Raw genomic sequence first — 14,801 nt, 5'->3', positions numbered from 1 at the left:
AAGGCATGTTTTCAACTTTGTTTTTATAGCAAGTTCTGTTAAGAGTGCTGGAGTGACTCATCACTCGACTCCAAGAGATTCAGATTTGCCCAGGTCACACAGGTAGTTAAAAGCAGAATCAGGGCTAGAATCTCTGATTTGTAACTGACATTTTGGTCTTTTTCCTTTGGGATTATGTAGTTTCAAGTCAAAGAGAGATCTGATCATATTATTTGTGTTTATAAACACTAATATACCTCAGGAAAAGAAAAATAGATGAATGTTTCATAGACTCATGGAAAACCTCTTAGAGTTTACTCATCTTCCTTCTTGTCACCATAGGCTTGGATAAAATTGAATTTCTCCAGAGCCACGAGAACCAGGAGATCTACCAGAAGGCCTTCGACCTCATTGAGCACTACTTTGGCGTAGAAGATGATGACAGCAGCCTGGCTCCCCAGGTGGATGAAACGCAACAGCAGTTCATCTTCCAACAGCCTGAGGCCCCCATGGAGGGCTTCCAGCTATAATGTCTGCCTCCGGGGAGGGGAGGGGATGGGAAGCACCACCAACCAGCGGAAAAGCAGCCCTCTGGTGGGCGGGATACCAGCCCCCCATCGTCAGCCACCACACACCTCTGCTGCCCTGGAAACTGTGCTCTTGCCCTGCTCCACCCCCTTCCCTGGAGGGAGCACCCTCTGGACAGACAGAACCATCTGAGGCTCACATTTGGGTTTTGTGACGAGAAGGGGACGTGTTGGGTTTTTCTTCCTTACACTATATTTTGGCTGCACATAATGTCTTTAACCCAGGAGCCCAAGGGTAGACAAAGGAGGACTGAGGTAATCAATTTTGCACCTTTTTTATTTTATTTTTTTTCTTTAGTGGTGACTTCCTTCCTTTTATCTTCCTTCATCCTTCCCAGTCCTCTGCCCTGATCTGTGTAACTCTTATCTTGGGTACTTGAGCAGATGGAATATTCCAGAGATGGGGAGGGGGGTGGGAGGGGAGGGGAGAAATCCAAAACAAAGTGTTCTTGCTCTGACAGAATATTAATCTTGTATGCTTGGATTGAGTTATTTAATTTTTTCTTTTGCACATTTTTCTTGTATTAAGATTGCTCTTTCCAAGAGCCATGAGTTCCTGGTTTTAGGAATCCCAGCTGCCAGCATTGTCTGGGTCTAGAGGCTAAGGGGGAGGTCACCATGAGACAAAGACCCCTCCCTCTCTCTGACCCCTTGCCCAGACCTCTTTAGTTTGGGAGCTCCCCTTCACTCTCCCTGGGCATGTACACCAGTGGGAGTGAGGGGGGAGGAGCACAGGCCTTCAGACGGGGCTTCCCATGTGTCGCTACTGATCCCGTGTGTCCTACCCACCTTCCAATGGTGCAACCCAACTTCATTTGTTTACTTGAAAATTCCCCTCAGAGTTGAATTGAACCTCTGAGGTAGCTGTATTTTCTCCTAAGCATGCGACAGGGGGCTGTGGTCCTTCCTTTCTCCTGAGGAGAAAGTTCTTGCTCTGGTGACCCATCTAAGTTGCAGAGGAGGTTGGAGTGAGAGTGTCATGTGTTGGGATAGCCACAGATCCCTGCCTTTGGCCTTTCTTCTTCTTCTTCCTCTTCCATAGTTGGATCATGTATATTTTACTTCCAAAGGAGAGAATGTCAAAAAGTTCTGTATTTTTTTATATTCTATATATTAGGTAGATCAATCTTAATTGGTCTCAAGAGGAAGAACTGTCTCTGTAATTTTTGTGAGTAGGATACTGTGAGGAAGACCAAAAAGAGATGTAGAAGCTTCTTCGCTCAGGAAGCCTGACCTTGGTCCTTTTCCTCTGTGCTTGGGTTCTGGGCCACCACCTGGGGCCAGCCCTTAGCTCTGGAACCTTTGTAGCCAGTAATCCTGGTCTGATTGTCCCAGTACCTGAAGGGAGCAAAGGACGGCCCCAGGGCCTGGTGAAGTCTACCACTGAGTCCTTGCTGCTGAGCATCCTGATTGCATCAGGGAATCCAGAAAGCAGTCTGCCTCCTCAGATTCTGTCTCAGAGGACCCTTGTCCATGTAAGTTTCTGATTGCATCAGGGAATCCAGAAAGCAGTCTGCCTCCTCAGATTCTGTCTCAGAGGACCCTTGTCCATGTAAGTTTCACAGATGGCTGCTCCTCCTGTTACCACAGAAATTCAGCAGCCTCAGGACTTCTGTGAGAGGGATTGATACCTTCCCTGATTGGGATCTTTGTATATGATTTGGGTTTTGCTCTTCCTGTGACAATTGTAATCCTGATGCCTTTTCTTTTCCCTTTGAGTAGAGCTACTGCAGTGCCTCGGTGGCTTGCCTGGATGCATCAGTGGATCACACATGATAGTAAAGCCCAGTTGTTGGGGGTGGGGTGGAAGAAGTTGGCCAAGTGTGGAGCTAGTGGTGGAGCTGAAGGCACAATCTGCCCTGCCCCTGCTTCCCCACAGAGGTCGGTCAGAGATGCCCTGTTCCAAGCTATATTTCCCTTCCCCAGAAGCAATGCCATTCTTGCTCCCGTTCCTACACATCCCTCCTCTGGCTCAGGTGAAATTCATGCCACTCTGCTTACAGATAAAAAGTTCAAGTGCTTTTGGCCATTGATCCTGAATTTGCCCCAAGTGTTGAGATCCAACTCCAGAGCCATTTTCTGAGAAAGGTGGTTGGAACTAGTGGTTACAACTGAAAAGTCTCACCACTGCTGTACCACCTGAGTCAAATGTTACTTTTTGGCTTCGGAATGATGACTACCAACCCCCAGTCTCCCAGGTAGGCAAGGGGCAGGACCCTTTTCACTTGGCCTGCTGACTCCATTACAAAGTTATTTTCTTATAGTTCAAAGGAAATCCACCCACCCCACCCCTTGTCCTTGTCCAAAGAGCAGAACATTTAGTAAGATCTATTTTGTACATCTCAAGCAATAGTTAAGTCCCTGCCTTCCCCAACTGTTCCTCCAAAATTTACTTTCACTTCAGATCTGGGCCGGGTACCAGATGGGAGACTTTTTTGATCACCTGGCTACTGCGTAAAGCCTGTTTTCTACAAGGACTCCAAAGGCTGAAGTCTCCCAAGGTGCAACATGAGGACAAATTTCTCATCAAATAAACGTGATCTCTAGGAGCTTTCCTTTGTTAGTGTCCTCCTCAGACCATGTTTTCTCATCTTCCCCTGACCCCCTTTCAGTCAACAGATGAAGTTCTTCCAGCCCACAGAGGCAGTAACATCATCTTTTGTCTCCTCTCCTTTGGCCATCTTAGGAAGCAAAAATATTATTTCTTTTTTTTAGCCCAGGCATGACAGCCATTCTTCATGGGCAGCCCCCATCTGGACTCCAGACCCTGGCCTAGGTGAGGTCAGAGGCGTTCTGGCAGATTTCTGAATGGATGTTAGAGGGATGGAGGGGCTCCCCAGCCCGTGTAGGGAATAGCCTGGTAAGACGTTTTTTGGGAATCTTAATATTTTGATGCATGGCTAGTACGTCCGTTTTAAGATCTCTGGTATGTTGGAGATATTTAGGTGTGGATTAAGGGGTCAAGGAGTCTTTTTTTCAGCTAAAATTTTCAAATAGTGTTTTGAACAGTGCCAGCTACTCTTTATTGCCAGTCCCTCAGGGCATCCCACCCTAAACCATCTTCTCTAGTACTAACTGTGTCTCTGATCTTCAGTTCTGAGTTATTGCTAGTGACTGACTGGCCTTGGTGTTGGCTGCAACCTTCTGGTAGAGAATCAAATGGGTTCCACTCTCAGCTGGCCAGCCAGGTTACTTGGGACAGTGGGTACAAATGACCCTTCAAAGAAACAGGTGTTGATGGCTTCAGCTTTCAGGGATCCTTTGTGTTCCCACTTACCTAGAACCCTTAGATCTACTTCTGTTCTCTTTTCCTTGGAAGCCTTTTCCAGGAGCCCTATATTTTGGAGCTAAATTGCACAGATTATAGCTGCTACCATACTTAGTAAAGGAAGAGTGAAAGAAGGCTTCCAGGCAAACTTTCAATTTCCCTCAAGCCAAACCAGTTTAAATTGAAAACTAGCAGAATGGACTGGATTTCCATTTTCTCACTGTCTACCTGCCTTCGCACTACACTCTATAGTTACTCCTGTTTCTAGCAAACTAGAGGGGAAGAAGATGAATGCCTAGCAATACTTCCCTCCTCTTCCCACATCTCTTCTCCCCAAGACTTATTCAGCCTGGTATCCAACATCTGTGATACTCCTCAGTAGATTTATCTTGTGGGCTCGGGTTCTGAATTCTTAGTTGAAGGCGAGGAGCCAGATTCACCAGGTACCTGCAGGCACTGCAGTGACCCATTGGGAGAACAGGCTGGCTGGGGTCCTCAGGAATGTGTGCCTGTCTGCCTCCCTGGCAGGCCAGGGAAGGGTACCAGGCTCAGTGCAGTGAACCATAGGCAATGCTCACAACCAGTAGCAACATCTAGGTAAGACTAGCCTGGAAATAAGTGCATGTGAGACTGAGAAATAGCTCAGAGTAGGTTTCTTCCACAGCTGTTTTAGGATTGTACATTCTAGACCAGTCTTGTCCAATATTTTTTTTTTGTCTTTTGTATTTTTTGTTAAGCCAATAAGCTGAGAATTTGACCCTGTGGGGACCCATATGGTAGGCAATAGCTGCTCTCTGGCCAAGGCCTTCATAAATGATGCAGTCATCCTATTGTCTGTTCCCTAGCCCCATGCCCAGATTAGGACCATGGTAAGGGAAGAATCTGAGGTCAGTACCAACTCAGTCTTTGAATTAAAGCTGTTAGTTTTCCTCTGAGAGGGCATTCTCCATCAGGCCTGGGCTATGTGCAGAATCAAAACTGGGTGTGAATGAGAAGAAGGACCATTAAATTTGGGGCCCAGAACACTCCAGGAGAAAGGTTTGAGTAGTGCGTCATAAAGGTCTTCAGTGGGTCTGGGCCCACCTCACTGCTTCTGGGCCAGCCTGACTGGTGAGGTCCACATCAGCACATACCTGAACCCCTCTGCTAGACCTAGTCCTGCTCCCCTACGTAGGTCATATGTCCAGCCCCTGGGTTTGGGAAGAGACAACTCTGCCATGACGAGAACCCTCAGGCCTTGGAGCTGGGTATTGGCTCTTCTAGCTAGCTTTTGTGGGAATTGCCTTTGAGCCTCTAAAGAAGCAAAGCAGAGCCACTCAAGACAGAAGAGATGTCCCTCAAAAACAGCTTGGGTTCCCAGCTACAGACCCTAGGAAGGTGAAACAAACCTTTTTCCTCACTGGTTTTTCTTTCCAAATTTATTTGCTTTTAAGAACTATAAACTCTGGCTATTGTTTTCCATGTTCTCAGGGCCCCTGGGTAGACAGACAAAGTTTGATGATTTCAGAACAGATATAGGCCAAGAAACCATGGCATTGAGTGTGCTGAGTCCAGACAAACGATATTTATATACACATCCAAATTTGAAGAGACGATGTATTTCTTTAGGTTTCAAACACTGTAATAGATACAAAGCAAAAATAAAAACCTGTTGCAAAGTTCTAAATTGTCTTCTTTGGAATGATCCAAGACTGAATTTTTTGGAAGTCAGTGGAGAGAAGATGTTTAAATTTGCTGCCTACCAGTGGAATTAAGAATTGCAACAGCCTGCTTCTGCCATAAGGAATTTTTTAAATCAGCTTTATTGAAATATAATGGACATACAGTAAATGGTACATACTTAAACAATTTGTTAAGTGTTGACATATATGCACCCATGAAACCATCACCACAATCAAGATAGTGAACATCCATCACCTCTAGAAGTTTCCACGTGCCCCTTTGGAATCCTTCCTGCTTGCCTAACCCCTAAGCAACCACTGGTCAGAGTTCTGTCACTATGGTTTTGTTTGCATTTTCTAGAGTTTTCTCTAAAGGATTTTTGCATCATTTCATCACGCCACAGCCCTTTGAGCCCATCAAGGTCATTTAGTTCACAAACTACTCTCTTTGGTTTAGATCAATTCCTAAAGCAAGGATTATAGACTAGCAGCCAAAAAGTTGGTAACAACCCAAAAGGAGGACGTTGGTTGGCCAATAGTATGTTTTGAGTTTTAATTCATCACCAAAGAAAGATGTACCTATCTATTAAAATATCCGGCACCACTGAGCCTGAGTTTCTGCTTGAAAACAATCTGTAAGAACTCTATTACCAGTCACCACCATTCCCAGTGGGTTCCCTGATGGGCTGTGACAGGTGCTAACATTGTTGCTATCTTCTCTTACAGCAAAGGAGAAAGTAACTTTTTAACCCATGTTTCTATCAAATTTTCTTACTGCTTGCCTGCCTGTTCTACTCATTACCCAGCAGGCCCCTGTAGGCCACCCTTGACCCTTCCCACTGCACTCCATACCCCATGCAGACCTTGTTCTTGCTCATTAATGTTCTTTACTTCCGTTGAGAACACCCTCTTCCTATGGAAATCCATCAAGGCTTGATATTTATGTTACCTCCTCAAGAGATTTCCAACAGCTTTTCTGCAAATAGGGCCTTAGTTTTGAGAGACCTGGATTCCAAAACTTTCTGAGCTTGTGTTCCACCGTTATACTGTTACACCAGCTTTGCCTCTCAACGTTAGCTGGTAAACACTGCCCTGAAGTCTCAACTGGGGGAAATGTTTAACATCTTACGAACTCTAAAACAACACCCAATTTGCACAACAGTTTAAAACATCTTCCCCCAGATAGATGCTAGGCTTTAAGACTAGAGAATTTAGCCAACAGTTCTTGCAATGTTCAGTGACTTGTAAGCAAATAATTTCAACATCTCATCACTAATGCTGTAATAGAACTCTATCCAGACTAGGGAGCTAAGACAGACTGCAGAGCACTGAAAAAGCTCTGAAGTGACCTTTGAGCTGGGTGGGCCTCAAAAGATTTTGTTTTGCCAAGGAAGACATTTTGGAATGTGAAATAGCACCTGCAAAAACCTGGGAAATCCTGGAAATAGTAAAAGTATAGCTGAAACAAAAAAGGCAGAGAGGATGGGAGGACTGGCTGGAAATGGAAGCCAAACCATTTAGACATTAAATTCCAGGCACATGGATTGTTGGTTTATATTCCATTATCTATAGACAAATGGATAAAGAACTGTGACCTCACATTTGGAGAAAAGCTTGGCTTTTTTCCCCCTCTTTAGTCCCAGTGCAACTGGGACTCTGTAGAGGGTAGGCCAGCCAGAGAAAAGGCTCAGGAACCTGCTGAGGCCAGAATTCCCTTTGCAGGACTTCCTCCAGCACCTTCCAAAGAAGGACTCAAGCTGGTAATGGAAATGGAAAAATAACTCCTTTCACAAGTTACTTTGACTCATCCTCAGTGCAAGCGTGCCATGGTGGTTATTTCTTCTGAGAGGAAGGGCACTCGAGTAGAGATGGGTGCCAGACTTCCTAGCTTTGAATATGCTCTCATCAGTCCATAGAGGTATGACCTTGGACAAGTTATCTAACCTTTGTCTTACAGTCCTCAGCTGTAAACTGGGAATAACAAGTAGCATAATATTTATCTTGAGCAGTTATGAGGATTAAACTAGTGGATACCGGGAAAGCAAGGGTTCAAAGAACTACTGTAATTAAAAGTTTCTTTTTGAATACGGAAATTGAGGACCTGGGAGAGAAAGGAATGCCGGGTCACACGGCAAATTAGTAACGAAGATAGGACTGGAATACAGGTCTCCTGATGTGTGTATCAGTATTTCGTCCCTTGTTCTCAGAGTTCCTAGAGTCGTAGATGTTCACAGCAGGAGGAAAGGGGTGGTGGCAGCGTGCACTAAAAAGCAGCCAGGCATGCAAGGCTGTGGGATCTGAATCACAGCTTCTGCGTGACAGAAACGACGTTGACGTATCTGTGCAGAATGACTGGCTGCTTTCGGAACTCCTGGGTCTGAGGCTCTGAGGACCAAAGCCCTGTTGCATCTTGGGAGTCGGGGTCAGCCGGGATGCATGGAGGGACTTGTAGTCCTTTCCCTCCCCCGCCTTCCCAACTTCCCCGCCTCGGAGGCCGCCTTTGCTTCATCTTTCCCAGCAAGCCCCGCGCGAGCGCCGGCTATTGATTGGCCGCGGCGCAAGCAGGCGGCTCTGCCGGCAGCAGTTACCCAGGGCTTCCGGTGCGAAGCCAGAGCGGGCGAAGCCGTCGGGACGTCGGCGGTCGGGTACGTACTGCGGCGGCTAGAGGCATGAGGCAAGCAGCGGGTCTGTAGGCCCGTACACTTTCGGCGGGTGCGGGGAATCCGCGCGAGGGCTCGGGCCGGGGGGCAGGGCTGAGACCTGTGCGCATGCGCGGGCGGCGCGCGCGGGCGCGGCTGGAGGGCGCGCGGGGAGTGGGTGGCTGCGCGCGCGGGAGGGAGGGCCCACGTGGGGCCTGGGGGGCGGGGAGGTACCGGGAATTGAGCGTCCCGCCACGTCAGTCCCCGACCCTGAGCCTATCCCGCTCATGGCCTCTGGTGAAGGGGCCGTGTTGTGCCGGGAAGTGGCTTCGGGAAAAAGGAGGCCTCTCCTCTCCCGCTGCTGGGCACACTAGACTTCCCTGACCGACTAGAGATAGGGAGAGCCGCTGGCTCCCTCCGGGGAAGGCCGGCCGATTTGAAGCTTTGCGCGCTTGGTATTGGGATTTCTGATCCAGGGTGCGAAGAATTTTAAAGTCTGGAAAATAGCAAGTGTGTTTGTTTCTATAGGATCTGCTCCTTACCTAACATTGCAAACCAAAATGAAGAACCAAGACAAAAAGAATGGGGCTGCCAAGCAATCAGGCAACGCTCCCAACCCCAAAAACACCCCGGGGCAACCGGAAGCAGGACCAGAGGGAGCCCAGGGGCGGCCCAGCCAGTCGGCTCCTGCGACAGAAGCTGAAGGTTCCACCAGCCAGGCTCCAGGGAAGGCTGAGGGTGTGTGCCAGCTCTGCTTTTCCAGCGGTCGGGAGGAGGAGTTTGTGGTGCGCCAGTCTAGCTTCTGGAGTTAGAGGCCAAGGCCACTGTTTACCCAGAAAGGAGGAAATGTAGAGTGAGAGGAGGACACGGCTGAATCTGTGCAGTTCCCACCGTGTGCTGAGTAGTTGACAGAGCCTCCCACACTAAGGACAGGGACAGAACTCTATTGAGAGACGGCTTAGACGGGTTTAATTCAGGTTGGCAGTCAGGTGAGACACCCAACTGGCAAATCCAGGTTAGAAGCCCATCATTCACCAGTGGATAACTGCTGTTCATATTTAAGGCATTTCTGGAACTTTTTAAATAGCAAGAGGTGACATTTGTGGGGAGGAGCAGGGGATGGACTAGACGTCGAGTTCCTGCTACATGATGCCACACCTATGTGTTGAAAGTTTTATACTTACTTGATTTTTTATATTCCCACAACAAGCATGGTTGGGCAGTAGTGATAAATAGTTACATTGTTTTATGGGTAAATAAACTGAGGCTTAAAGAACTTAGGCAACATTTAACCCAAATTAGTAAATTTGGGCCTGAAAAATCCCAACCAATAGCATAACCACCTTATTTCTCTCTCAACCCCTCCTTCGCTCCTGCTCTAGGAGCACAGGCCAAAACCACTCAGTCTGGGGCCCTCCGTGATGTCTCTGAGGAGCTGAGCCGCCAGTTGGAAGACATCCTCAGTACATACTGTGTGGACAACAATCAGGGGGGCCCAGGCGAGGAGGGGGCACAGGGTGAGCCTGCTGAACCCGAAGATGCAGAGAAGTCCCGCACCTATGCTTCGAGGAATGGGGAGCCTGAGCCAGAGGCGCCGGTAGTCAATGGTGAGAAGGAGACCTCCAAGGGGGAGCCAGGCACAGATGAGATCCGGGCCAGTGACGAGGTCGTAGACCGGGACCACCGAAGGCCGCAGGAGAAGAAGAAATCCAAGGGTCTGGGTGAGCAGAGGGCAGCTACTTGGGAGGCTGGTGAGGGGAGGCAGTTTGGACCTGACATTCCTGGGATAGCCTGCTCTGCCACGATTCAGAGGAAACCCTGCTTCCAGAACAGTGAGTCAAACTATGTAGTTTAATCAAAGCCGGGGTTGTGGGGCCATAGCATAGAGGTGTGCAGGTTGTTCACTGTGCAAGGGCTTCTGGCTTTGGGAGCAAGTGGGAACTGAAGTCCTACCTGCTCTCTTTGAGAAGATGGAAAGCAGGAGGCCTGAGTGGGCAGTCCTGTGCCAGCCAGCACCATTTCTAACTTGCTGTATAACCTTAGGCAAGACCTTTCTCCTCTCTGGTCCTTAGTTGTTATTTCTCTACACAGTAAGAGAATTGGACTAGATCAGGGTTGAAAACTCAAGCTAACCAAGCTAGACAGAGGACCCATGAGGACCAAGAAAATGCCTACTTGACCCAAAGGGTTGACTACCACCTGGTACCAGCAAGTGGATAGCATGTAAAACTGCAGCTAAGTGAAACAATCTTTTTTTTTTCTTTTTTTTTTTAAAGCCAGAACTCTAGAGTTATTATGTGAAATCTCTAGATTTTTAACTGTTGGCAACTGATACACTAGGAGCCAAATAAAACCCATCTGTGGGTTGTATTTGGCCTATGTGCCAGTGGTTTGCAGCATCTGCATTGATCTGTCAGCGTCTCCATCAGGAGCCTGGTGCAGTGCTATGTATGATGGCCCTCTCTTTGACTCAGGGACAGGCAGCGGAGGAGTCACTTGGGTGGGGGTTGAGGGTTTGGGTGTTGAATCAAAGCTAGGTGATATTATACCCACGTTTTAGTCCTTCCTCCCCCACTCCCTACCTGTCACACTAATTTAAAGAAGGTTCCTTTGATTATTTTAATCTTAGGATCAAACACTGGAAGGTATAGTCATTTTATTTTATTTATTTGTTTTGGGGGATATTCATTTTAAACTTCACTGTTGGCTGTCTCTGTTGACGAGAGTGCAGTGTTCTGAAGGAGACCCATTCCTTTTCGCATCTTTCCTCCTTCAGAAGGGCCTTCCTTGCATTGAAACAGTAGCACTGAATTCACAGGTGGGGCACCTTTCTTTCACCTGTTGGTTGAGCAGGTAGTTTCTTTCTCCCGCTCCTGGTGCTCACCAAGCAGATTTCACAGAGGCTCAGTCATTGGTTTAAGAAGTATTTGTTGAGCATGTCCTCTGTGATGGGCACTGGGGGCAGTACTGGGGCTCAATGACAGGTAGAACTGAGTTGGCCCCAGCCCCCATGAAACACACAGACAATCCGCGGAGGGCTGCCTCTGGGGCCTGAAGGGGACCCCCAGAGAAGGGGGTACATGCCTTTGCTCCCTGTGCTTTGCAGGAAAGGAGATCACATTGCTGATGCAGACCCTGAACACGCTGAGTACCCCAGAGGAGAAGCTCGCAGCTCTGTGCAAGAAGTATGCCGAACTGGTCAGTTCTCCTCCTTCTCCTCGCTCCCTCCCTGCCTCAGAAGGTCGGCAGGCCATAAGAACATTTTTGATTGCTTTAAGTCAAATTGTATTTGTCCTGTTTAGCACTGAATAGGCTCATGGGAAGGGAGATAAGCTGGGAGAGGTCAGGTTCCGAGGAGGAGGTGAAGGACTGTGAGGCCAGGGAGCAAAAAGGATTATCTGTCGACAAAATGAAAAGGCCAGTTTGATGCTGGGAATCATGTTGAGGAGAGAGATGGTGAACAGTGGAAAAGTCTTGGAGCAGCGAGAGTGAGTGAGGGGGTCTGTTGAGGACAAGGAGGGGTAGCAGGTGGGCTCGTCTGAGGACACGAGTGTCCCTAGAGTTGGAGGAATGTCACCTTCTGGGAGTCTCATGAGCTTGGTCTCTGGAGTCAGAGCTGGGAGAGAAACTGGGATCTGCTGGCTACACACCTCTGCTTGTCCTGAGTGTCTGCTAACGGGTCCTTGAGATGGAGCCCTTGGGGCTACGGGGGGGTGTGTGTGAAGCCCCTGCACAGTGTCCTGCCTCAGCTGTGGTGGCTGGACTCAGGTCAGTTGAGGAGACCCTGGGTCCCAGTGGGGAGAGCCCCCCGCAGGGCCCTTACCTGCCCTCCCCATCCCCGTCCCCAGCTGGAGGAGCACCGGAACTCCCAGAAGCAGATGAAGCTCCTGCAGAAGAAGCAGAGCCAGCTGGTGCAGGAGAAGGACCACCTGCGTGGCGAGCACAGCAAGGCTGTCCTGGCTCGAAGCAAGCTGGAGAGCCTGTGCCGCGAGCTGCAGCGCCACAACCGCTCCCTCAAGGTGGGCTGCCTATTTCCCCAACCTTGCTCGTCTTCGGTGGGCTTTCCTCTTAGAAAGCAGCACGGGCCTTCGGCACAGAAGTAATTTCACCCATGATGTTGTACCGTACAGAGAGCTACTGGTAACCACTTGACGTGGACTTGTACTAGGTGAGGTAAAGGGACCAGGGCAGGGCTTCAGATTTTCCCATTCCATAGCTGTCCCTGGGGGAGTTGGCGTCACAAGGACAGGCAGCTCCTCTCCCGGAGCGTGGTCAGTCCAGAGTGCTGGGGCCTTTCTCGTTCTGCTTCTCCTGGGGGTGGATGGGGGGAGGGGTCATCTGGTTGAAGCCTGCTCACTGTGTATGCACATCCTTTATATTTCTTATAAAATTTGCATCCATAAATATCAGGTATTTCGCAGCTTGTTTTGCTCAATTTTAGTTTATCTTTTTTTTTCTTCACAGTAATGTTCAAAGTAACTCTATTCATAATATCCAAAAAGTAGAAAAAAGTCCTAATCTCCGTCAGCAAAAGAATAGAGAAACAAATTGTGGTATGTGCATAAGAAGGAATACCTACAGAACAGTAAAAGAGAATCAACTATGATACATGCAACAATGTGAATGAATCTGACAGACAGACGTTGGGCTAAAGAAGCCAGAATTTAAACTGTGTACAGTACTAGCCTACCGATAAGTCCCAAAACAGGCAAAACTAGTCTCTGGTGATACAAAGCAGAATTGCGACCTCTACAGCAGTTGATAACTGAGGGCAGTCATGCCCCCCATGGAATATTTGGCAATGTCTGGAGATATTTTTGGTTGTCACAACTTGTTTTGGGCGGGGGGGTGTTACTACTGGTATCTACTGGGCAGAGTCCAGGAGTGCGTCTTTTAATGCATAGAACAACCCCCACACTTAGTTTATCTTTTAAACGTTACAAATTTAATGTAAATGTGACGTAAGGGACTCAAAGGTGACAACAAGTCGAGTCTCACAAGTGAAAGGTGATAGTTGCCCATCCTCCTCAACCTCAGTCCCAGCAGAAACCACTGGGAAGTAAACCTACTTATGTGTAAGTTTAAGTACAGCTTTTTAACTTCCCTGTCTACATGTAATATCTTACATATGGTTTTTTAAACAACATTATTATACATGTATTGTTTCATATCCTGTTCCATTTTCTCAGTTTACTCAATGCCTTATCTTTCCCCATCAGTTTATATAGGACTATCACATTCTTTCTAACAGCGTCATTGCATGGGTGTACTGCGTTTGATCAGTGCCCTAGTTAATGTATGTTAGATTGTTTCCAATTTTTCACTATTACATGTATAGAGCTACACTGAAAACTCTTGTTATATATATCCCTCGCTAATTATGTATTTATCCATAGGATAAATCTCAGAAGTGAAATGTCTGAGTCAAAGAGTATGAAGATTTTAAATTTTAATAGGTTTTGTCAGCTTACCTTCTCACCAACAGTGTCTGAGTGCCTAATTCTGTGCAACCCTGGGTATTACTGAATTTTAACTAACTGGTTGGGAGAGAGGGAGAGGCAGAGTTGAATGCACATTAAACTGAGACTATTAGGTCTTCCAAATCTATTCTGAGGTCTGGAAGAGTAGACTTTAGGAGATCCAGATTTCTTTAGAAAGGTGCTTAGACGTATGCCTGCGTTTTTCTAGGGAGCCTCATTTGATGTCACCTGATACCCAGAGGGGTTTGTTAGGAGCCCCATTGGGTGACATCTTGGAGCCTGGCTACTCACTCCTCACTTTGAGAGCAGGGAAGGCTGTTGGGAGAGACCATCCCTGGGCTAGTGGGGGAGTCCTGTGGGGCTGGCTGGGGAGCAGTGCATGATGGCGCCGGGGCTGCCTTCTCTGCCCAGGAGGAAGGCGTGCAGCGGGCCCGGGAAGAGGAGGAGAAACGCAAGGAGGTGACCTCGCACTTCCAGGTGACGCTGAATGACATTCAGCTGCAGATGGAACAGCACAATGAGCGCAATTCTAAGCTGCGCCAGGAGAACATGGAGCTGGCTGAACGGCTCAAGAAGCTGATTGAGCAGTACGAGCTGCGGGAGGAGGTGAGGGGTCTGCGGCAGGGTGGCGGGGTGAGGATGTGGGAGAGGGGGCGGGGAAGGCCGGGGACACTTTGCAGGCTTCATCCCATTCACTCACTCACTCTCTTTCCTCGGGAGGGGAGTGATGCCATACATTCTCGTATAGATGAGGATCTTGGGTCCGGAGAAGAGAAAGCCACAGGTCCACAGTGCCTCATCCTAAATGGTGGGGCCAGGTGTCTCTTGAAATTAGAACTGTCCTAGTTTTAGACTGGAGTTATGTTCGTGCACTGTGTGTTATGTAGCACCCCCAGCAGGACCTTTTGGCAGCAACCCAAAATCAGACACGTTAATCCTTATGCAATTAAACTTCTGAGTATACTCGCCTAGGTTTATAATTAACCTTGCAATGGTACAGGCCAGATTATTCTGCCTTCTTATGACAATTTCAGCTCTCAGAGTTTTTTAGAATTTGAAATCACAGGGTAGGAGCTGGAACTGTCATCAGTGATTGACTCTAAGGGCTGTTTTCTTGCTGCTCTGCTGCCCCGGCCACCTGCAAGGGCAGGGTGTCACTGCCTTGGCTGGTGTTGTCTGCCGCCCCA

The 14,801-nt window shown here is 48.1% G+C and overlaps 2 protein-coding genes across 7 annotated transcripts in view; both read left to right on the top strand.

The window, feature by feature from the left end:
• KPNA6 (karyopherin subunit alpha 6) overlaps window positions 1-5,500 on the top strand; it is a 39,817-nt gene extending 34,317 nt beyond the window's left edge. For all 3 annotated transcript variants that reach the window (XM_006196920.4, XM_031683954.2, XM_072974885.1), the window contains exon 14: window positions 322-5,500. In XM_006196920.4, coding sequence (XP_006196982.1) covers window positions 322-509 — 188 coding nt within the window. In that variant the 3' untranslated portion in view covers window positions 510-5,500. The remainder of the gene's footprint in view (window positions 1-321) is intronic.
• A 2,498-nt stretch (window positions 5,501-7,998) lies between these two features.
• Window positions 7,999-14,801, top strand: part of TXLNA (taxilin alpha) — a 13,474-nt gene continuing 6,671 nt past the window's right edge. The window contains exons 1-6 of one of the 4 annotated variants that reach the window (XM_006196922.4): window positions 7,999-8,140; window positions 8,663-8,872; window positions 9,517-9,855; window positions 11,241-11,332; window positions 11,983-12,153; window positions 14,026-14,220. In XM_006196922.4, the coding sequence (XP_006196984.2) occupies window positions 8,695-8,872; window positions 9,517-9,855; window positions 11,241-11,332; window positions 11,983-12,153; window positions 14,026-14,220 (975 nt within the window). In that variant the 5' untranslated portion in view covers window positions 7,999-8,140; window positions 8,663-8,694. Of the gene's footprint in view, window positions 8,181-8,662; window positions 8,873-9,516; window positions 9,856-11,240; window positions 11,333-11,982; window positions 12,154-14,025; window positions 14,221-14,801 lie in introns of all 4 variants that reach the window. The other 3 variants (XM_031683953.2, XM_072974879.1, XM_072974878.1) reach the window with 3 other exon arrangements.

Source organism: Vicugna pacos, chromosome 13, assembly GCF_048564905.1.
Source record: "Vicugna pacos chromosome 13, VicPac4, whole genome shotgun sequence".
Taxonomy (NCBI): Eukaryota; Metazoa; Chordata; class Mammalia; order Artiodactyla; family Camelidae; genus Vicugna; species Vicugna pacos.
Note: the sequence above shows the minus strand (reverse complement) of the source record. Positions and strands in the feature narration are given on the sequence as shown.